Consider the following 23773-nt stretch of genomic DNA (forward strand, 5'->3'; position numbering starts at 1 on the left):
TTAGAACATTTTCATCAGCTCCAAAGAAACTCCCTACCCATTAGCAGTCAGACTAACTTGCTTTTGGATTCTATTTCCATTGCTCATTAGAAGGTACAGTGTTAGTAAGATATACATCAGGAAGAGCAAAATGAATCTAATGTCTGTACCTACATAAATCAGTGAAAAAACGTGGTTCACTGATTTATGTGGGTACAGACATTAGATTCCATTATGGCATTTAGCATACTTAAATTAATATTATATATAATAAATCACTAAAAACCTGATTCTTTACATTTTTCACTTCCAGGAGTTCATTTATCTACTTTCATGACTTGAAGATCACTGCTTGATCTGTATACGTCCTGCTCTTAGTTTAGAAATCCAACAAATATTTTATCAAGCACTTGTTTTGAGCCAGGTGCTGTGTTAGACCCCTAGGGTTAAATGATTAATTGGACACGCTCGAGAGAGTTTACAGTTTTAGAAGGTGTCGTGTAAACCAAGGAGAGTAATATGATGTGTGATCATTGTTCTTACGGAGAGGTGTATAAAGTGCTGTCAGTACATACTTAAGGGAGTAATAAATTCTTCAGCGAAGGAGATTGGGAGAGGGGCAGGAAGGGGAAAGAACAAAGACTGAAGAGTTGCAGAGAAGCTGGACCTTGAAAAATGAGTAGAATTCTCTGGGCAGATGATGAAGGAGAAATATATTAAAAAGCTAAGAGAATAACCTGAGCCAAAGCCTAGAGGATTAAAAGTATACACGATGTTTAATGGAAAGTCAGGGAGGTATTTAAGTGACTAGAGGGAACTGAACCTAGTGAACAGTGCTAAAAAAGGTTGGCTGGAGCAGATTGTAAGGGCCTGAAAGGCAGCTCTAACATCTTGTTTTCCACCTCCCCCTGTCCCTTCCTGGCTTCACTCTACATGTAGCCTTTCCCAGTCCACTATTCATGTGAACTTAGTTCCTACTACCATCATCCTAGTTCCCCAGGAGTTGTCTTTGACTTTTTTCACTACTTTGCTTCCTGTATCCATCTCATTTAATTATTAAATATCTGTCTCTTCCTTTCCAGTCCCACAGCCACTTGCATGGTCTTGTTCCTAGAATCTCCTTTCTATATCTTTTGTCCATTTTTAATATTATATTTTTCCATTTCTAGGACTTCGCCTCTTATCTATTTTGGTATTCAAAGTAGCTTTATATAGTAGTTAAAATAGTTTCTCTGTCAGGGAGTCTGAAGAATATGAAGGGTTTTAAAAAGGAAGAGTTTATAAAAAGGAAAACTCTTAAAGAGTTTGTCATACTTCTGTCAAGAGCTCACTGATAAGGAAATTCTCCATGTTCTCATGTAGAATATATTGTCAAGTGAAAGCAAGTGTCAGAAAGCAGAGGAATATTAGGATATAGACCCTATTTGCTTGCATTTGCATAAAGGAGCTGAAAAACTATAGAAGAAATCATCAAAGTAAATATCCATAGAAGCAGGTGGAAACGGGGTGGAAGAGGACAGAGGTGGGGACAGGTCTCCATGTATATCTTTTTATGTTGTTTTGATTTTTAAACTGACTATTTCATCCTTTTAAAGCTCTGGCCTTACTGCAAGGGAGTGGGATTGAGGGACTCTGAACGATTTCCTGTCGCCTCATGTATGAAGTCACTCCTTAGTCTGTCACTCCTTAGTCTGAACAGAGTCTCCATTCTGATTGTGTCTTGGTGCAGTCCCTTTAACTGAAATGAATTCTATCTATCCATGTCCCCAAACCACTTTCAAAACTCAAAATTCATCACTTCCTCCTCCACAATTGATTAACTGTTTATTTCATTCTATTGTCTTAGCTTAATATATTTATGTCCTATGTTTACATTTTGGTTCTTTGTTGGTGTCTCTAAGTATTCTAATTTATTTCATGAATGGTTTCTACTCTCCCTTAGATTGTTAACACCTTCAATGGAAGTGTGTTCTTTACTCTCTTTTGTATTATCTGAAGCATAATAGATACTTGATAATGATATTTTTTATTTACCTTGGAGGATCCTAAATGTCAATTTCATTTGGATAATTTCAATCAACAAATTTTAAATTAGAAAGGATGTCGTACAGAAAAGCTAAGTTGGATTACTTTTCCAGTAACTAAAACTTCAAAGTATTAAGAAGGAAAATTAATGAGAAAAAGTTTTATTTAAAAACCATTGAAAATAATTTAACTAGGGTAACTTTCTGTCCATTTAAGGTGAAAATATGTGGATTTACAGACTAAGAAAGTAACATGACCACCTGACATTAATTTGCATGGGATACAGTATATGATTTGTGTGCTAGTTACTCATTAATACAATAATTGTGATTTGTGTGATTTTTATCTTCGCTAATATATATGACTTACAGAGTTAATTCTGAATTTATAAGTCAAATATGGTAAATAAAATAGTCTATTGTTTTTTATATTAAGTGATCAAAAGTAAGAAACTTTAAAATAACTTCTATTAGGAAATGAACATTTGTTTTTAAAGTTGATCATAGAAAATAGAATAGTAAGCTGCGAGGCCTTTAATATGTTTTTATTACTTAATGTCTTCTAATATTTATTTTGAAACAGGCAAGGAAACTAGATGTATATTTTGAATATGAAGAAAAAATAATGAGCAAAACTACTCTGGATAAATCTCTTCTAGATATAATATCAGACCCTGATGGTATGTACCATAAATTTGAGGTTAATGTGTGTTTCACATATGATGCTCCAGCATTTTCAATTTGAGTAAGATTCTGAATAGAAGTATTGTTTTTCTGACAGTTTGTGCTAATAATGAGATAATTAAATGAGTTATTTTCTGTTGAGAGGTTTGTAGCATAGAAGTTCGTTCCTAAAGTGGAAAGTGATTTGCATTTTATTTCGTTGAACTTTTCTTCGATGGTATTTAAGCACTTTTTATATTAATTTATTTAAAGTGATACATCTGAAGCTCAATTTCTGCTGGTTCCAGGAAGATTTGAAGGTATAATATTCAAAGCAAGTGTCTCTAAGTTGTACACTTGTTAATTACTTTCGTCTAACCCCAAAGAGTTTCCTAAAAAGATCTATCTAAAACTAAATTCTATTTTAAATGTTTAGAGAATTGACTTTTAAAGAAAGTCTAGTCAATCCCTTTACATTTATCTAAATGTATATATGTTAGATTTTCTTAAAATGAGATATAACTACTTGTACTTAGAAAATGTAATCTAATTATTGCTTTCGGTTATAATGATCATGAGATCTACATAGGGTTTTAGCCTCTAAAATTCTCTAAACTTTAGTGAACTTGTTGATCACTTCAGAATAGTTTTCAATTCAAATCTCAGTTCTTTTCTAAAACGAATGAAAAGCATATAAGCTATTCAGCTTATATATTGCATACAAGCTACTCAGCTAAATAATAATGGTTTTTGAATTATAGTTTTGGTATGAGTTTTAGACTTTATTCCAAATTGGAAAGTAATAAAAAAAAATCCAAATTGTTTGTAATTAAAGGGTTCTATTCATAAAAACTACTGAGAAGCCATAAGTATTGTTCACACTTTTAAAAAGCTATATTTGTAGTGAGAACCTAGCATTTTGAAAGTATTTGCACTTTAGAATGAAAAAAATGCAAAATATATATACGTCCGTCACTTCAGAGCTATTCCTTGTTATTTACCATAAGTTTTGAGTAAAGTTGAAACAAGTATGCTAATAAAAAGGCAATCAGATCCTTTTCTTTTTCCTTCCCCTTACTTTCTCAAACTATTTTTAAAGGGCAGAGCAAGGTAGGCATTCATGCCAAGTGGCAGTCTGGTACCACTTTAGCCCAGAACAAGATGTTGGAACCTGAGCAGGATGAGAGGGATGTTCACGCATGGGGTAGTGAGAGGGTTAATAATCTAGCAGGAGGTGTTGAAATCCAAGTGAAGTAAGCAATGTCGACATGTGGGAGCAGTCCAGCGTGCGGTATAAGAGCCCTAACAGATTAAGGAGGGTGACGCTGCACAATAGCAACCCAGCATCAGCCCAGGTGCAGTGAGAATTATGTCCATGTGTGTGAGTGGGTCCGTTGTAGGAATCGGAGCCCAAGTGGAGTGAGAAGGCATCCATGCAGGCGAGGGGATGGCGGCAGAGATAGGATATTTGTTACATACAGGGGACTGGTTAAATAAGTAAATATTTCAGAAATATAAAGGGAGCCAAATTTCCTCTTGTCAGAGAAGGAAGTTATAAACATGGAAACGGAGAAAAGTAGAATGAACCCTGTAATATTGGATTGTAATTGGAGATGTTGGTGTGGACTTAGTATTTTCACTGTGTATTTGTCAGCTAGAGAAATAAATATAGGAGTGTGTGTTTATGTTCACATATATATGTGTTCCTTAGCCCTGCCAACCAAGCAGGTCTAGGAGTGACACTAACCCAACGGTAAAGATTTTAGCTTATAAATATTTTCCACTAGGACACATTGCAGGAGTGGTTGATTCCAGGGCTGAGGTAGAAAGAGAAAGTACAAAATAAGCCTGGAACATTTTGTTGTGTCTGAAAGCAAGGAAAGTACTCAAAACGTGATGAGACATGTCAAAAGGACCCAGAAGTCAGCTTGAAGAGGCCCTCAGTAGCCAGATCCTGACAATATGAGCATCAAAATAAATAATGATAATGACAGATTATAACCCACTGGACGAAATAGGAAGCCATGAATCCATACAGATATAATAAATGAATAAATTGAAATTTTACAGCATATTTACACCGTCTCAAAGTACCTCCCTACAAAATACTTATTAATTACAATGGGGGAAAAACACTTTACAATGGAGAAGCCTAACAGATCTCTTATTGGGTAATTGCAGTGAAACATCATTAGTAATGAGACATGTTGAAATACTGCACCACCCAGGGGGGTGCAATACAAAGAATACAGTATCACTTTTGTGATATTCCTGCCAAAGATGTATAACCTGAATATAATTATGAGGAGATATCAGATACAACTTAATTGTGAGCCAGTCTACCAAAAAAACTAGCTTGTGATCTTCATCAAGGCCATGGAAGTCAAGGAAGGACTGAGGAACTGTTCATACAGAAGAAAACTGTATGTAAGGTGTGACAACTATATACAACACATGATTCTGAATTTAATCCTTTTCCCAAAAGGATATTATAGAGACAATCTATCAAACTTGAAATGGCATCTGAGGATTAGATGGTAGTAATGTATGGATGCTAATTTCCTGATTTTGATAGTTGTTATATTGAGGTTGTTATATTGGAGAATGTCTTTGACATTTGGGAGTGATAGGACAGCAGGTCAACGTCTTACTCCCAAATTGTTCAGGGAGAAAAGAAGCTCTCTGAATTGTACTTACAACTTTCCTCAGTGAGGAATCTCTGACTTTAAAATAGAGAGCAGTTACAGTAGAAGTTTATGATGACAAGAGGATTCAGGCTGTAGCTACTGGCTCTAGAGTACTCACAGTTGTAAAGGATACGTTTTTACAATTTCCATTTGGTTCCCCTGTGATGAGTCATTATAAGCATCAGGATGCTGTCCAAGCCTTACCATCCTAAGACTCTTTAAAGTCTTAGCAGAGGTTTTCGGGCCTTTATTAACTTGTAGCAATTATAAAATATATTTCTCCTTGAAGAAGAGTGGAAACTGTTCCTTCTTCCAGCAGACTAAGTGCCTTTTATTAAAAAAGGCTATGCTACTTGCTAAGGATATTAAAAGCAACAGCAGGGACCCACAGGCCATTAAAACTGACGGAGAGGAGCCTTTCTCTCATATCTTAGGAGCCATGGTCCCAAGAGCCTACGGCAAGCCCCATTCCTCTTTTTCTCTTTGTCCTCCAGCTGCTTAGTCATAGTGGCAGGAAATGCACAATGGAGCAGGATAACTAAAGCCAAAGTTTTCTGGCTGGAGCACCAAAAAGGGAAGGCCAAGAAAACTGGAAAGTACCACAGAGACTGCAGAAGGAAGGAGCTCAGGAAAGCAACCACATAAAGTTGTTTATGAATTCCTGGGCTCACCTCTGAGCTGCGCATGCGTGAATCTGATCCTAAACAGCATTCCAAAGACTGAGAGGTGAAGGGCTAGATGACCTCTCCATTCCCATATTGGCCACTGGACAGTGGGACAGATCCCAGTAGCAGTGCAAAAGGTTTTGAAAATAGAATCCACAGTGGAACCACAACCCACAGAAGGCTGGTAGGAACTTTGGCCTGAACACTGCTAAAACAAAAGTATCAGCTTTCTCCTAGGATTTAAACAAGACCCTGAATCTCATAACCTAGTTCAAAATGCCCAAAATACAGTATTTATTGTAAGCATGAGAACTTAGGAGAACCTATCATTGATCTTTATTACCATTCTTTGACACATTTAGGAAATAAGAATAATTTGACAATGGATGTCTGGATTCTAAAGCTTATGAAAAAATCGATGGTTCATCAGTCATGTTTTGGAAAAATTATCCTAGTTTTTATTCTATAATAAAGTATAACAATTCTGAGTTAGTACATGTTGTTATTTGTTGAGTAGTAAAACTGAGTTACTCATGACTATTGCTTTATCACTTTGCACCAAAGTACACACAATAGCAGAGGGGAGAATAAATGAGTTTTTGTGGACAGTCTTGGGCTTTGGCTAATAGGAGTGGTAGCTCAAAGCACCCATTGCAAGCAGGAAATTTCTCTGAAATCTGTGTTTTATCTTAAAATTTCAGGCAGGTATATTCTACTGCATAATACAACAGTGTTTATGTTAATATAAATGTATGGTTTTCCCAAATCTTCATATACATTTCTGAAAGAGGAGAAATGTATATTTATTGGCCCTGATTTCAGAAGCATGACCGTAGGCTCAGCTGGATGATTTTAGCCAACAAGGTTTCATAACCTAGTACATAGAGTGACCATCCAACTGGTTTCCCACGGCAGTCCCATTTTTACACCAGTTGTCCTTACATAACCATTACTAGCATCATGTTTCCATCTCAAAAGTATCCTGGTTTAGAATTATATGACTACACTACCTGTACCTTTCTGTGCTTTTGAGTTTATATCTGAAAGGTAAATCTCAATATTATAGACAGTTTCGAAGATAGAATGGAGAGACTTCTATATCCCATCCCTTTAATCCCACAGCATTTAATCTTTTTCCATATCTGTGGTTGTAATGTAGTGCCTATAGCCTTAAATCAGTAGAATCAAGAACCATATTTCGTCTTGTCACGTGTGTATGTGCCTTGAATTTATCGTGTTGACAATAATACATAACAACCAGAATTATGAAAGTCTAAGATTTAAATCTATTTCCCCCTATGTAGCAGGAACTCCAGAAGATAAAATGAGGCTGTTTCTTATCTATTATATAAGCGCACAGCAAGCACCTTCTGAGGTACGCCCTCTGTATTCAGTTATTGGGGGGAGGGGGTATACTTGTTTGTTTCAAAATAGAAGTAAAAATCACTATGGCCAAATAACTACTTCATTCCTGTTTTTAAAAGAAAAACAGTTTGTTAAGGCTGGTTCTATTTACTGCTGAGTTTTATGCTAGTATTTATTGTCACCAAGAGAACTATCCACTCATGAAATGTCTGACCACTTTTAAGTTGTTAGAATATGACTGAATTCAAGTGGCCAAAATTCTTATTTCTAGGAACTAACTATTCTAAACTAACTTAACCAAGTTTGCTATGCTTTTTGAAAGGTTAGTCTTACCATTTCTCAAGATGTGATGATCTTAGAAGTTCCATTTCTTTAAGCTATAGCCACTAATACTTATTTGCCTTCCAAGGAATTTATCTTCAACCTAAAGTGAAAATTTTGTAATATTTTGCAATTCTTTTAAAACTATTGTCCATTATATAATATAGAGGAGTCACCTGGAGGAAGATACCCAGAGTTCCAAAAAGTTATGTAACTATTATAATTTAATGAGATTAAACTTCAGATTCACATCCATCATATGATTCATGTAAAAATAAAGTTGAAATACTTTGTATTGAAATAAAATAGCTATGTTTATATCAGAATAAATTTCTAAGAATGATTGGAAAATGACACATTTTCCTTTCTAGAAGATTTTTTCCTCACTGGAAGAGTGGGTTGTGGGTAATTTTGTTGTGTCCTTTTTCTGTAATGAGCCATCAGTCGCTTTTGAGGAAATAAGTTTTTTTAACTGTGTATAGGTAATTGACTTACTGTGAAGGAAAGCAGTGATTTTGGTCTCAGTCTTGTTGCTTGGTTAAGGACCTGTTAACTCTATTGTTAACTCAGGATAATTTTACTGGATAAGCAACAAGCAAGCATAAGAACTTCAGAGATGACATCTAGGATGATAGGGCTTTTGTAAACTCCTTTGTTTTGCTGGTAGCAATTATTTTTTAATGTCTGGTGGATTGTAAGGCTTCTTTTTGTCAAAAATCTTAGGCATGTTAAAATAGCAAACTAAATACAATATTTGAAGGGCAATTCTACTTTGTCCTAGGAATGCATCACTTGACTTGTATTTCAATTCAGTAAGAAAGTATAGTTTTCTTTTTAGAAATCTCTCTCTCATTAACGGGGGTGTACTTCTGTCTTTTGGGATTCTAATAGCCTATTTACAATGTTTTCTTAAGAATATATGATTTTAAAACTCAAGTTGATCAATTTAAAACTCAATTTGATATTTTATTTTTGTTTATTTTGGGGAAGGATTATGTCTTTTCTCAAGTTTAAGTGATCATTAAGAGGCTTGAAGCAGTTGTGACCGCTAATGTCAGATTAATAGTCCCAAAAATGCAAGGTAGTGAATGTCTTTGGTTGATGGTGAGCTTAAAAGTTTTTCTCTTGTACAACTGTTGGAGTGGTGTCACTATGATGATAAGCTCCTTTAACTTACACAAATTCAACTAGACTTCCTCATCAGGAACTAAAAAGAGCGTGAAAGAGAAAACAGTGATTTGAAAAGTGTAGGACACTTGCCATTCAGTTAATGAATGTGGACGTCTAGAGTGAATATGAGATGGGAAAACCTGAATCTGCAGTCTCTCTCAGTGTCATTCCCCTTGTGTTTCTGGTTTTGAAATATTCTTGGTCAAGCCAAGTCTTTGATTTAATGCTTATCCCAAGGAAAAGCAATCTGTTTCAACAGTGGAAGAAAAACTGACTCTGTTGGACTTACTGAAGGATGACAAAATGCTGTACTTCATAGGTGATATGGGGGCCTGTCAAAGGGAATTTTTATTATATGTGATTTTCATCTTACATGTTCATTTGGGTGCCCTCTTAAGATACAACTTGACTTTAGTTAGGGGCCTAGAATTTAAACTCGTGCCTTTGGTCTAACTTTTTGATTAATCAAATAACAAACAAAATGGTCTCTCTTATGAGAGTTAAATTTTTTGTCATATTGTATTTTCTTATTTCAGGCTGATTTGGAGCAATACAAAAAAGCTTTAACTGATGCAGGATGCAATCTTAATCCTTTACAATATATCAAACAGTGGAAGTAAGTTCTTTTTCTTCAGTTCTTATCATTTAAGAAAGTATAATGGAAGTCAAGTTCCCAAGAAAATGGAAATGTTACTAAGAATATTGAACAGTACCTTAGTGTTTTTTTATTCAGTGGTATAAATATTTCCTTATCTGGCCCACCCCTTCCCCAACTTAAAATTACATAAAATAGCAATGCCTTTCTTTCTTAGGTTTATATTTTCTTCATTGGTAAGATGAGAAAGTCAAAAATTGAAATGTTTTGGGTCAAATGTCTCAAAAACATTAAATGAAAATTTTAATTTCCCTAGTAATGAGAGAAATGCAGGTCAACATAATGCAAAGATTTAGAAAATATTGTGCCAAGGATCCAGGAAAATTAATTCATGCATTTATACTCTATGATTAGACATAAATTGTCATAATTTTGCTGGATGGTATAAAAAGGTTTTTTAAAAAATAGCTCTGAGGGGCCAGCCCGGTGCCGCAGTGGTTAAGTGCGCACGTTCCACTTCTGTGGCCTGGGGTTCACCAGTTCGGATCCCAGGTTCAGATGTGGCACCGCTTGGCAAGCCATGCCGTGGTAGGCATCCCACATATAAAGTGGAGGAATATGGGCACGGATGTTAGCTCAGGGCCAGTCTTCCTCAGCAAAAAGAGGAGGATTGGCAGCAGATGTTAGCTCAGGGCTAATCATCCTCAAAAAAAAAAAAATAGCTCTGACCTAGTACTTCTCTTAAGAATTTATCCCAAACAAGTAATTGGAGTTGTAAAATCTTAGAAGCAATTGTAATAATGAAATTTGATAACCAATCTAAATATCCAGCAGTAAGATTGATAAGTGAATTATGGCATTTCCATGAGAAAATACAATTGAGTTATTAAAAATCGTGTTGTAGAAGACTTATTTAATGACATTGGGAAATGTCCGTGTTATGTTGTAAAGTGAGAAACTAGTTTACAATGCCATTCATTGACTCGTTTGATAAATATTCCCTTTGTCTCTGCCCAGGGACTCTAATAGACTTTGGGAATACAGTAGTGAACATGCTGTGGAAGGCTGCCGCACTCACTGAGTGTACACTTGTGTTGAGGGAACAATAAGTCAAACAAAAGAACAGAATAATGTTAAACCATATTGAGTGATATAAAGAAAATAAAACTAAGTGATAAGATCTTAATTAGTTGGAAGTGATAGCTAAATTTGTTGAGATCAGGGAAAGCCTCTGGGTAGGTGACATTTGAGCCAAAACTCAGATGACATTTCTTACAGTATGATCCCTATTATCTGTTCCTTTATCCATCATCCGTGTGTCTGTGTGTGTGTGTATGTACACATATATACATATAATTGCATAGCTGAGATGACATACATCTAAAGGCTAATAATAGGTAACTCCAAGTGGTAGAATTTTTTCCTTTTGAGTGCTTTTCTTTATTTTCCAAATTTTCTGCAGTACCTTCAAAATATTTCTTAAAATAGTTACTTTTTTTAAGACTATGAGATTGAATATGCTTTCTGATCTCACCCGTATCAAAAAATATGCATAGCAAGAGAAATATACCAAATTAACAGTGCTTATCTCTGGGTTGTGAGTTTATGAGTACTTTTTATTATCCATACTTTTGTTTGTTGTTTCAAATTCCTTTTATTTGACTGTTCTTGTAATACAAAATTTAACAACAAACCTTGGTCTAATAAGGTAAACTGAAAACTGTCTTTTCCAATTTTTATACTATATACACTTACACATTTGACTGTGTGGCATATGTCATTGTGTTTTACATTATGACTTATTTGGAACTCCTTAAACATTTGGTGTTATACGAAGAAAGGCAGTTTTGAAGATCATTTTACAGGGTTACAAAATGTATAATTTCTAATTGGTAGCATTTTTCTTTCTAATTATAAGGGTTAGACCAGTTTACTGAAGAAAAGTTTAGAAAACTCAGAAAGGTATAAAGAAAGTAAAAATTCACCTGTGTAATCTAACCATCAAGATTCTGCCATTAGGGGCCGGCCCCATGGCCGAGTGGTTAAGTTCTTGAGCTCTGCTGCGGCAGCCCAGGGTTGCGCCAGTTCGAATACTGGGCACGGACCTGGCACTACTCATCAAGCCATGCTGAGGCAGCGTCCCACATGCCACAACTAGAAGGACCCACAACTCAAAATACACAACTATGTACTGGGGGGCTTTGGGGAGAAAAAAGGAAAAATAAAATCTTTAAAAAAAAAGATTCTACCATTAAACATTAGTGTATATCCTTTTATATGCATATTGCATATTTTTTTTAACTGGGAAATCATTATTATAGATACAGTTTTGTGTTATAAATACTAGGTTTTTTGTATTATAGATACTAGTTTGTATTATAGATACTTGTTTTCCAGTAACTTTTATCACGCCGGTTTTTCATTGTCTTAAATAGTCTCCAATGATAGTATTTAGTGTTTGCATAATATTCAGCCATATAAATGAACTATTAATTGTTTGATCCTTCTTTATTATTTAGATATACTACTTTCTGTGAAAAATTTTGTTAAAGGCATACATTTCAGTCTACTCTCGAAACAGTTTCTTACATCCCCCTTTCTGAATGAGATTGTGATTTTTCTGTTTGGGATTTGTCTAATGGTATTATCAGCAGATTTTGTCATTGAAATAGAATATCTTTAGCATTACAACTACCTCATCTTAGTGATTCCCATTCTTTTTTTACTCTCATAAGGTTTTCTTGTATTTAGGTAGACTTTTTTTTCTTATCATTTACAAAAGCATTTGAAATAAGAATCGTTATAAAAGAACGTTGATTCACATAAAAACATGTATGGTATGCTATTAAAATGTTACAGAATACTATGTACAATATGATGCTAATTTTGTTTTTAAACTGTATATGGTATATATGCATATGTCCAAAGATTAGAAAAATATATACCAAAATCCTAACAGTGATTATCTCAAAGTATTAGGCTTCTTCTGGGAGCATTCTGTTTTCTGGATTCTCTACAGTGAACATATTCCCAGAAGGAAAATATTTTCAAAAACACATCTAAGTGCCATCTTTTTGCCCAGCCGTCAAGAATTCTATGGTTTAGTTAAAGAGAATATGGACATTTAGAAAGATTTGAAAATAAATGGCTATATGCAATTAAGTATGAAAGTGTGTGTTATAGATAACTAAAAGGAAGAATCACTGAGTAGGAGCGTTAGAATAGTGTTAATGAAGAAAGTGGTTTTGAGCCAAGTCTTAAAAGGAAATCTACAGTTTTTATTGGAGAAGGCAGTGAGTTTATACCCCCAAAGGACAGCATGAGCAAAGGCATGTGTCTGGGAACAAAGGAGTATGGAATCTGGAGACTCATAGAGACTCAACTTATCAGTACATGATTGTTCTTTTAAGGCAGCAAGTCTCTCTTTCATGCTAATGATCAGATATAAAAAAAATGAAAAGAAGAAAAACTGTGAAGTTTGGACAAATAATGCTTTTGTGTTTTTTAAAGAATCTCAGTGTTTCGGTACTATTTGTACTGTTCTTGGACATTATTTTACGTGGTTACAAATTATATAATCACTGTTTATTTAATTGTACTGAAACATTGAATTGTATTAGTTGAAAAATTATTTCTTTTCAGAAAATATCTGCATAGTAAAAGTTATAGTCAATAGATATTTTAATGACATGATACTGAATGTTAGTTCTAATAATCAGCTTTTAAATATAACTTTCTTATTTATTTTATTTTATAGGGCTTTTGCTAAGATGGCCTCAGCTCCTGCCAGCTATGGCAATAGTACGACTAAATCAATGGGGTAAATATTTTTAATAATTCTGATTGAATAAGTCTGGTACTCTAGACCATGTTTCATGCCTTAAGAACAAATGTGTGACACTGCGGAATGTTTTCACTGTAATATATGTCAACATGCCTTTGGCTTCCTTAGTTTAAATTCTCATTTTAGAATGTAAGTTAGTATATTTTACATGGTGTGGTTTTGTATACTTCCTCATTCTTAAAGCATTGTTTTTCATTTTCGGAAGATACATGAAAGTTAAAGCTATTTTTATATCAATGTTGATGACTAATATAGACTTGAAGCTAGATGCTCAAGACGTAGCTTCCGGACAGACCTAGGCGTACTGCTAACTGATAGGGAGGAATTCCCCAGGGCTAGGTATGACTTCTGACTCCAGAGAATCCTAGAGTGTGATTTCCAAAGGAACTGAACAAGATAATTCTAACTACTCTTTTCCATACCATACTAGTTTCAAAATTCTAGCTTATTTTTTAGAGCTTAGAACAAAAGCATGAAGCCCAGGGGAAAACAGGTTTATCCTAGCCCCACCCCAAGCTGCTAGTTTTACTGAAACAATCTCCAAAAAACAAAAACATTTGGGCCTAAGGCAGGACCTTGTAAGTGCCTGGCAAGATGAATCCAGTTGGCCCCACCTTCAGACAGTGCTGTGCAGGTTAGCCCGCTCCCTCAGAGTTACCTGGGGCCAGGGAATTGCCTCAGAACTATCCATTCCAAAAGAGATTACTTTCTCTTGTTTCTGTTAAAGAAAGGATTCCCGTCTTGTCCATCTCTTCATTTCAGAGGGGAGTGAGGACAGGATAGGGAAAAGGAAAATATTTTTGGAAAATTACTCTCATGTATTTAATAAAATAGACTCTCCAGTTTCATGTCTTAAAATATTGAATATTAAAAGTGTGTTAGATTTCTTATGGATTTTGTAGTTGAGGATTTTAATAAAACATGTTGTAAGAAAATCTTGGAGGATTTGAAGGCTCTGCCTAGTCTTCTGATAGCACAATGCAGGACTGCCATTCTGTCGCACATAGCATCCTTTGATTCCATGTGAGAGCCTATGTGAACCACAAATATAAACCCATTATGGCAAGTCATTTCTTGGTGGTATATTTGTTGTTAAAAATTCAGACAATAAACATTCTTCAGAGGTGAGGTAGAATTCACTAGGTGTGTTGTACTTCACATTTTTGTGTGATACGTTTTATGTACGGTGAGGAGAGAGTACACAGTGCAGCACTGGAACTGGCTGCTGTGCTGTGGAGAACATAGGAACTTTTGGCCTACTCATCATACTTATGGGCTTATACATTTTCAATATGTTAGTATATTTTGAACTCCTCAAGCAAATTATCTAAATTACTATCTTTAATTTTATTGTTTTAGCATTAAGGCAATCAGAAAAGCAAGGAATTCTCTTCAAATTATAATTTGCCTAAAAACTATAGCTAAGGCTAATTAATTAAAATGTTTATTTTGAGAGCAGCTCTTTATTTTTACATTTTATTAATAATTATTGACTAGCCAGAATATTTTATTACTCTTTTATTTTTAAATAAAATTGCAGCTGTGATCTCCATGGAAGCAGAAATTCTCAAGTCACTTGTGTTTAATGAAAACACAGGTGTTAGGCATAGTTAGCATCAGCATGTGGTGTGTAATCAGACAGTTTATCTGTAACAATAGGAGAGAGACTTTATACTTAGTGTGATCCTTTTCTTTCACCCCTAGTCTTTTATCACGAGTCATGAATACAGGATCACAATTTGTGATGGAAGGAGTGAAGAACCTGGTATTGAAACAGCAAGTAAGTACGCTTGTTAGAAAACATGCCAGTAACTTTGGAACATAAATGTTGACAGATTGATTCCTCAGCTAGAGCAACTTCTAGATGTATTCAAGTTATAAATATGAGGAATAAAATCAAGGGGTCCTTTACTGGTATATTTAAGGATATGAGAGTATTTTTACATGTATAGTTCAGAGCTCTGTAATTTTATGCTTTTTTTATTTGCATATTGGACTTTATTGAAATTTTGATTTTCCTTTAACTTCTTTACAGGTTTGTGAAAGTACATTAATTGAAGAAAATGAACTTAACCTGTTTAAAATAATGAACTGTTATATAAATGCATATCATTTGTTTTAACATATATTGAGGATATTAATAAGCTAACAACATTAATAGTCTAAAAGCCTGTGTAAAGTAGAATAAATAAAATATTTTAAGTAGGATTTATATTTTGGGGTAATGAAACTAGCTTGATTTCACACTTCATTGTGGAATAATGAGTCTTAGTTTTACACATAGAACATTTTTTAATGATTGTTGTTTTTCTGTGTTCTAGTATATAGATAGCTTGCTTCAGAGAGTCATCATTAATTGATTTGGTTTCTTTTGAAACAAGATTTGTTTATTACTTTTTGTTATGGAAATTTTCAAATATACATTAGTGTATCAAACTCTCCTGAACCGTTCACCAACTTCAGTACTCAACCACCTGCCCTTCTTGTTTCATCTTCCCCACTTATATCTTTTATTTTATTTATTTTTACTGGGATATTTTAAGGCAAATATGAAACATAATATTTCACACATAAATGCTTCAATTTGTAATGAGAAGGATTTAAAGGCCAAATTAAGAAGAGATGGAGTTAATTATCAGTCATTTAGATCTGAATATTAAATGTTTACTTGTTTGCAGAAAAAAACTAGATCTTGTCTTTCTCTGAACTACCCCCACACTCTTCACCTTTCTTATAATGTTTACCTGTGATATTTTGTGTTGACATTCTTTATGTTTTACTTCTTGATGGTAAGTTCCTTGAGAACAAGAAATTTTTCCCCTATCTTTGAATTTTCCATAGCACTTTGCATAAAGTAGGTATTCAATTCTTTATTTGAATAAGTGAGTAACATTTTATTATAAAAACCATGAAGTGTTAATAAAGAACAGTGAAAAATTTTAATTTGCTTTATTTAATTAAAAGGCTGATTACTTCCTAACTTTCCTGCAGATCATTCCAGATTGCGTTATTTCTTAAGGGCTTGGGAACACTTTTTAGCTTCATCATTCCTCTTAAGAATTATTTTCAATCCTTCTCAATCTACCTTTGAGAATCTACCTTCTTAACATGTCACTGTTAGAAGGAAATCCCAATAGTAAGATTTCCTAAACAAAGTATTCCTTATCACAAATAACTGATAGTGTTGAGAAATTAGAGACTTTAATCTTTGGAATAATCATATTTACTTTTTGAACTTAGTGCTACCTTAGAGTCACATAATATGTGTCCCCTAATAATGCCTATAAGTGTCTAAACTGATGGACTTCAATATTTTATTGTGCTAACACAAAAGTTTGTTTTATTTAAAGTTCATAAAATATAAAAACAAATTATCTTCTGTGACCTCAAATCCTTTTCTTTTCCTTAACATTGCAAATAACATACTGATTTGATATAGGTAGTTTCTGACTTGGGGTAAAAGTTGAAATGATTGGTGGTTACCTCTCTCTATATGACATTTCTGACACCACTGCTGGAAAAAGCCATGCCTTTTTTTTTTTTTTTTTTTTTGAGGACGATTAGCCCTGAGCTAACATCTGCTGCCAATCCTCCTCTTTTTGCTGAGGAAGACTGGCCCTGAGCTAACATCCATGCCCATATTCCTCCACTTTATATGTGGGACGCCTACCACAGCATGGCATGCCAAGCAGTGACATGTCCGCACCCAGAATGTGAACCGGCAAACCCCAGACTGCCGAAGCGGGACGTGCGCATTTAACCGCTGCGCCACTGGGCCGGCCCTGCCGTGCCATTTTTTTTTTAAAGTGGATGTTAATTAGACTTTAGGTTCAGAATTAGAGGAAACATTTATTGATTTGGGGAAGAGTGGTTCATTTTATATTGTAAAGTAAAAATAAAAGTCACATTACAAAACAGGAATTCCAATATGATCTTTCTTTGTTATTAAAAAAAAAGAAAATATAGAGCATACTGAAGGATATACACCTAGGTTTTAAATGTTAGTTTTTTCTGGGTGAGTTTTCATCTCTGATTACTTCCAAATGATAAGCTACTTGAATTGAATTATGAAATCAAAAGGGTGAACATTTCTAATTGTTCTTAATAAATATTACTGAACTGCCCTCCAGAAAAGTTGTACCAATATGCAGCAATTTATAGTGCCTGTTTCTCTACATCCTTCCTGGACATGTGTGTGTAATCTTTGTCAGTTTAATACTTCAAAAAGAATCTCTAGTTTTAGAAATGTTTGAACTCATAGAAGTCCATCTTAAAAGTTACATTGTCCTAATGTTCTAAATTTAGAGGGACTGCTGTGGAAGATCTGGGGCAGGCTGGGAACTGAGAGCAGAGCAGAGACTACTAGAGATGACTTGTTTCACACTTAGAAAACTCTGAGTAATTTTATGCGTCTTAAATCTTTAAATATTGTTTTGGATTTTTTTATCTGAATAAACATTTTACACTATAAATAAATTAGGAAAAACAGGATGTCTTGTCCAGTTTTCTATGTCACTTATAAGAACTTTTTATACTTTGTTTCTTGGGCAGCATAAGTTTTACACATCCCAAGTATCAGCTGTCACACAAAACCATTTGAATGATATTCACGGATTTGGAATATATTTGTGTGAGGGTAACTGTCCAAGCATGTGATGATGAAAGATGTGGTACAAGGCTGCATAATTTAAGTCTTCTATTTCAGTTCCTTTGGCTTATTTGCTAAAATAAACCCTCTTAAAAATGAATTAACAGCAAATAAATTGTAAGCAGTGGAAGTCAACAGATTAAAGAAGACTTAAAAGATATACCTAACTGTGATGTATGGCCCTTATTAAGATTATGATTTGAACAAGAAAACTGTAAAAAATAAATTTATAGAACTTAAAATTTTTGATATTGGCTGGATATTGAGCTGTATTAAGAAATTATTGTTAATAATTTTAGGTGTGGTAATAGTGTTAAATTTTTTTGTTAAGAGTTCTTAAATTTTAGAGATATATACTGAAATATTTATTGCTAAAATGATTTAATATTGGAGACTTATTTTAAAACAACCTAGGGGAGTGGGGAGTAGGTGAGAGAATAGACAAAATAAGAATTTGCCGTGAGTTGATAATTGAAGCTGAGTGATGGAACATTGGATGTGTTTTATTGGGTCCATGTAATCCTGTTTCTTGATTTTTTGCCATTAATATGCTATGATTTTGGAAAAAATACCACTTTAGATATGTTATCATTTCCTCATCGATATGGATTTTGGATTCACTCTGTTGATCCCTTTCTGATTTATAATTTTAAATTTTTAGAAATAGATGATCCATCTTATTCCCCCTCCTCCTGTCTGCTTTATTGACAACTTTCTACCACTTCTATCCTTGATGCATCCCTCATTCCCAGTGTGTTTCCAGTATCTGCAAATTCCGTCTTATTCTTTACTTGGCTAATTCTGTCTTTAAGATAAGCATTCTCTTCAAGGAGGTCCACATACTTCTTTTCATTCTCCAAGGCTTTGATAATCAGGACAGCAGCAACTCTTGTCCTAGCCTCACGGCTGACTCCAGCCTCAGAGTCTCACCCCAAGCCCAAGGCTGCAGGGGGGGAGTTGGAAATAGTCACCACAGACCAGATGGCGATATAGGGCAACAAGTGGCCAATTATAGGAGAACTAGAGGGGAAAATTTTTTTAACTGTTTTGGGTATAGGGCTGTATTACTTTTCTTGGACTGTTTTTCTAATTTCTGTCCATATTTTTTCAATTTTGTTTTTAAGCAATTACACCATCAGACATACACAGAGATTTCAAAAACACTGTTTTTATTTAAACTTTTCTAGTGATTAAAATTGTAAAAGATGACTATGGTTTTATATAAAACCAGTTAGGGTTTTTAGAAATTGATTTCTCACTGTATTTTTTTCTCCAGGTAAAATTCTAGTTCATATAGTTGAAATTTGAAGATCTTGGAAACAGTGGTCCTTAATTTAGGATATTGATGTGTGTGGGGCTCTGTCTTTCAATCTCTATCATTGAGGCTTTCTGCTAATAAAAATTTAGTTACTAATCTATACAGTAATGTTTTTCATTTTATTTCTAAAACAGCAGTTTCCAAAAGCAGTGAAAAATATGCTTGGGAATTTTTTAAAGGATTAATGGGTTTTCCATTTGATTAAATTTCATTTATACCCCTTTTATTGAGGTACACAAATTTTTTGTGTTACTAAAGATATGTAAAGTAACAGACTATTTGTTGAGCGAAGAAAATTGTATGGTTTTCTCTGTTGGCTGCCACAGTTCAGCTTTTTCATTCAGTAAAAGTGATTAATCATGTATATAAATTACTAATATAAAATTGATTTTTATAAATTATTAACTCAAGGGGCCAGCCCCATGGCCAAGTGGTTAAGGTTATGTGTGCTCTGCTTCAGCAGCCCAGGGTCACGGGTTCAGATCCTGGGTGCAGACCTACTTCATTCATTGGCCATGCTGTGGAAGCATCCCACATAGAAAGTAGAGGAAGACTGGCACAGATGTTAGCTCAGGGCTAATCTCCCTCACCAAAAAAATAAATTTAAAAATATATAAAAATGATTAACTGAATTTAAGCCTTCATTTAGACAAACAATGGAGCCTAGGTAGAGAATTAGTTGGTGACAGAGAGATCTCAGATTGTTTCCTGAAGTACTCTTCCTTATGCCTTTAAAGACATTGTGTATTTCCTTTATCATTCTCGACACTGGACGTTTTCCTTAATCTGTGACAGTGTGTGAACATCTTATGGTGCAGCAGTGGTAGATGCTTCTTTTGGTGTTACCTGGTTGTAAAGACCAGATGAAAACGAAGAGTGGTCTGTGGGCTCTTAAACTTTTGAGCTATTCTCCTAGAAAGAAATTTTTCTTTTGTTATTTAATGACCTATTTACTGGCAGGCTTGTTTTCAGATAGCAGATATTCAGATATAGCAGAGCTATAAAATAAATCTAAAATTTAATTGTACCTTTTAGTAAAATCTCATTTTTATACTAAATGAAGATTTATCATAAGATATTGATTCAAATTTCCAATTATTTTCACAAATATAATAAAAGTAATATGACACTTAGGGCTTTACCATTATATAAAATCTTTTCTGAATTTTTCTCCATTGCACAGATCTAATAGTACAATTTAGGGAGCTAAACAGAGAATTAAATAAATGTGAATAGAGAAATGAGTATAATTATAGTAAAACCTTGCAATTTATAATGTTCCTTTGCTCCAGAATTTTTAAATTATTTCTTCCTGTTATGTGCAAAGTACTTCATCATCTTTTGTTAGTGTTATTTGGAACAAATATACAAGTGTAGTTTTTTCTTTTGGATAAAGCATTTTGATACATTTAAATCTTCACCGAATTATTCTTTAGAGAAAGTTATGGTTTAGACTTATTCTTACATGAACAAACTCAATTTTATTTGAAGTAAAACTTTAAAGGTAAAATTTAAGCTACCTTATTTTTTTTTAATTCTAAGGAGTGGAATTCAGGAAGTCCATTCAGTCAGCTGGAGCACTTGGTGCTGTGTTTATATTAAGAAGTTCTTGGCCAACAAAAATATCAGAGAATAATGAAATAGCTTTAATTTACTTGCCTAAGATCATTTTAAAGAGTTTTTACTTGTCAATCTAGAGAAAGAAAAAAGAAATGTATATTTTCTGTTTGAGCAAAGCAGCATTTTCCTTAGTGATAGTCCATTTTAGTAAAAATAAAATGTTTTATGACCTAAGGAAAGTAAAACTCCTTGTAAAATAGTAAAATGTTATTTACAGTTATTTGAATAGTCAGATTTAATGTTGCCTTTGTTGTATGAAGTCTCTAAGATACAAAAACTATTCTTTGCAGGACATCCTGCACAGTTCACAAAGGAAATAATCAGTTCAAAGTGGGCAGAATACCATCCAGCAGGACTTCACTTTGAATAGGCATAATAGTCACTTGGTAAATTTTCTGTACTCCGTATGTTATATTCAAAATAATGATAAAAATGGTCAGATTGAAATGTAACAATAGTATTTCTTATCCCAAGGCATGTAAGCCTGTCAAGAGGCAATCTTCTGCCAACATCAGTATTATACATTTCATGTTCAAAGTGTCATTTGTTCTGTAAAAAGACAATGCAGTATGTCATAGAAAATTTGTAATTTACCCCAAGCAAAGTAAAAATGGTCAATAAAGTTGTGTGTATATCCATTTCCCCATTTTTCAAAGAGCACAAGTATCTTTTCTGCTAGAAGAATATACAGTAGAAATGAAAGAACTCCATTAGGTCATTTAATCTCATACATTTTCACAAACTTTACTCTGTTTAGAGTAACTCTTACAGTCTGCAAAAAGGAAATGAAAACAAAATAACAGTGGGGTTCTTATTTGATCAAAGCAAAACTTTGCAGTTACTAGTATTAAAAAGCAAATATCCACCAAAGTAAAAAGCCCAAACATGTATTTGTACTAAAACCTGGAAACACCTACAGATCAAAAGGAGCTTTTGATTTAGAATTCTTTTCTTCCTATGGAAACCAGGGCCTAGGCTGTGTGCACCCATGGCGCCGTTCACAGAGTGCTTAACCTTAGAGTGTGCTTAATTGAGAGGCGAGCATCCTTCACTGCACAATGATTAGGTGGTCTTGTTACTAAAGAAGAATTCTGGCTTATGATTCTTCTAATATTTAACAAAATACTAATCTCTTCCACAGAATCTACCTGTTACTCGTATTTTAGACAATCTCATGGAGATGAAGTCAAATCCTGTGAGTATCATATGACATTGTAATTGTAAATTCTTGAACGTCTCAAACTTACTATAGGAAAGGTGATAAAATCTGGATTTCTTGTGGGCTTAATCACAGCAGACTACGTGAGAGAAAGAAAAAAGTCCATGCTCTCAAAGAACCTTTTTTAGCCATTACCACAGATAATGGCAATTGATTTTCTTAGCAGCTACAACCATTCTAGCCAGCTCTCGTCCAAATTAAATGTAGATTATATCTTGTATGTGTAATGAAATGTGAAATATATCCTAAGGAGCAAGTCTCTGTAGCTGGAAAAGAACGAGTGCACATCAGTTGGTGTGCTGTACAGAGTACCAGACCAATTTAATTTTATGAAAATTAAATTAGGAGAGGAGTGCATAGTGAAATTTTCAAGTGCATGTGTTCAGATGGCTCTAAATTCTTTTGGGCTGAAAAAGTAATTTGAGAGAGAGAAATTGTTGGATGAATGGACAAGTGGGTAAATATTGTTAGCATTTACTTAAGGAATGGGTTTCCAAGCTATCTGTTTACAATTCAAGAAAGGAATAAAATCATCACAATCTGTTTCATAAAAAAGCCCATCCTATTCCTGTGGCAACTGGAGGGTGGTTATCATCACCAGAGTCTGAAATCAAGAAAGGCAGCATGATCCTACCCACATCAAAACCGTAGTTTGGGTTGATCTGGATCACTATAGACTTGGCATCAAGGTTTAGGATACAGGCTAAGAAAGAGAATGAGAACAGAACCTTCAGATTAATGTGTTATTTTTGTAATTATTAAAACATGATTACAACAACATTAAAGGAAATTAACAAAAACAAGTTTTAAAATCTGCCCATGTGAAAACAAAGATACAGAGTAATAAAACAGCCCCAAAAGGGGCAACTACAATTACGAGAGGAACGAGAGAATTGTCTGTAATGATAAGTTGAAAACGATTGGATTCTTCCGTTCGGGAATCGATAGACAGAAAGTGGTTTACAATGTAGTAATAGTGGACTTTGTTACTGTGTCCTAGAGTATATGAAGAAGGAGCTCTTCCTGAAAAGCCTGAGAGAAGTACACATTTATGACTAATTATCTTAGAGAATACTATTTCATAATAGGCAGTAAATTTCTAGAAGATATTATCCCGAACAATAATAAAGATTAACAATAGAAATAAATGCAAAATTTTAGACAGATGCCAAATCCCCAAGGGGTTAAGGAAGTTTAGAATATTTTGTTACTGTCCCTAATCTTGAAGTTGAGATGATGAATAATGATAATTGCTAACACTTTTTACATACTTCTTATGTGCCAGGAAACATTCAAAACATTTTTCACATATTATCTCATGTAATCCTCGTTAGACCCTTCTAAGAAAAATACTAATTTGAGGAAATTGTGGCACAGTGAGGTTGCTCAACTTGCCCAAGGACACGCAGCTAATAAATGACAGAACTGGGCAAGCCACAGTTTTCACCACTGTGCTGTATTGATTAGGGCAAGACCCATGCCCTTCATGGAACACAGAAGGTTAGAGTTTAAGGAAACATTAGAAGTAATTTTAATAATGGAGGAGAGGAAACCAAGAGATGTTAAGTGACTTTTCCCAAGTCACACTATTTTTAGTAGCAGAATTGGAACCAAAATCTGCTACTCCTGTGTTCTTGCCTACTGCTCAATCCAAC

At 34.2% G+C, this 23773-nt stretch overlaps 1 protein-coding gene across 2 annotated transcripts in view; it reads left to right on the plus strand.

Moving 5' to 3' along the window:
* The window catches only part of SCFD1 (sec1 family domain containing 1), a 100095-nt gene that overhangs the window by 57941 nt on the left and 18381 nt on the right, over positions 1-23773 (plus strand). For both annotated transcript variants that reach the window (XM_044765436.2, XM_014857499.3), the window contains exons 15-20: positions 2587-2683; positions 7323-7393; positions 9411-9490; positions 13227-13289; positions 15018-15093; positions 22041-22094. In XM_044765436.2, coding sequence (XP_044621371.1) covers positions 2587-2683; positions 7323-7393; positions 9411-9490; positions 13227-13289; positions 15018-15093; positions 22041-22094 — 441 coding nt within the window. The remainder of the gene's footprint in view (positions 1-2586; positions 2684-7322; positions 7394-9410; positions 9491-13226; positions 13290-15017; positions 15094-22040; positions 22095-23773) is intronic.

This window comes from Equus asinus, chromosome 2, assembly GCF_041296235.1.
Source record: "Equus asinus isolate D_3611 breed Donkey chromosome 2, EquAss-T2T_v2, whole genome shotgun sequence".
NCBI lineage: Eukaryota > Metazoa > Chordata > Mammalia > Perissodactyla > Equidae > Equus > Equus asinus.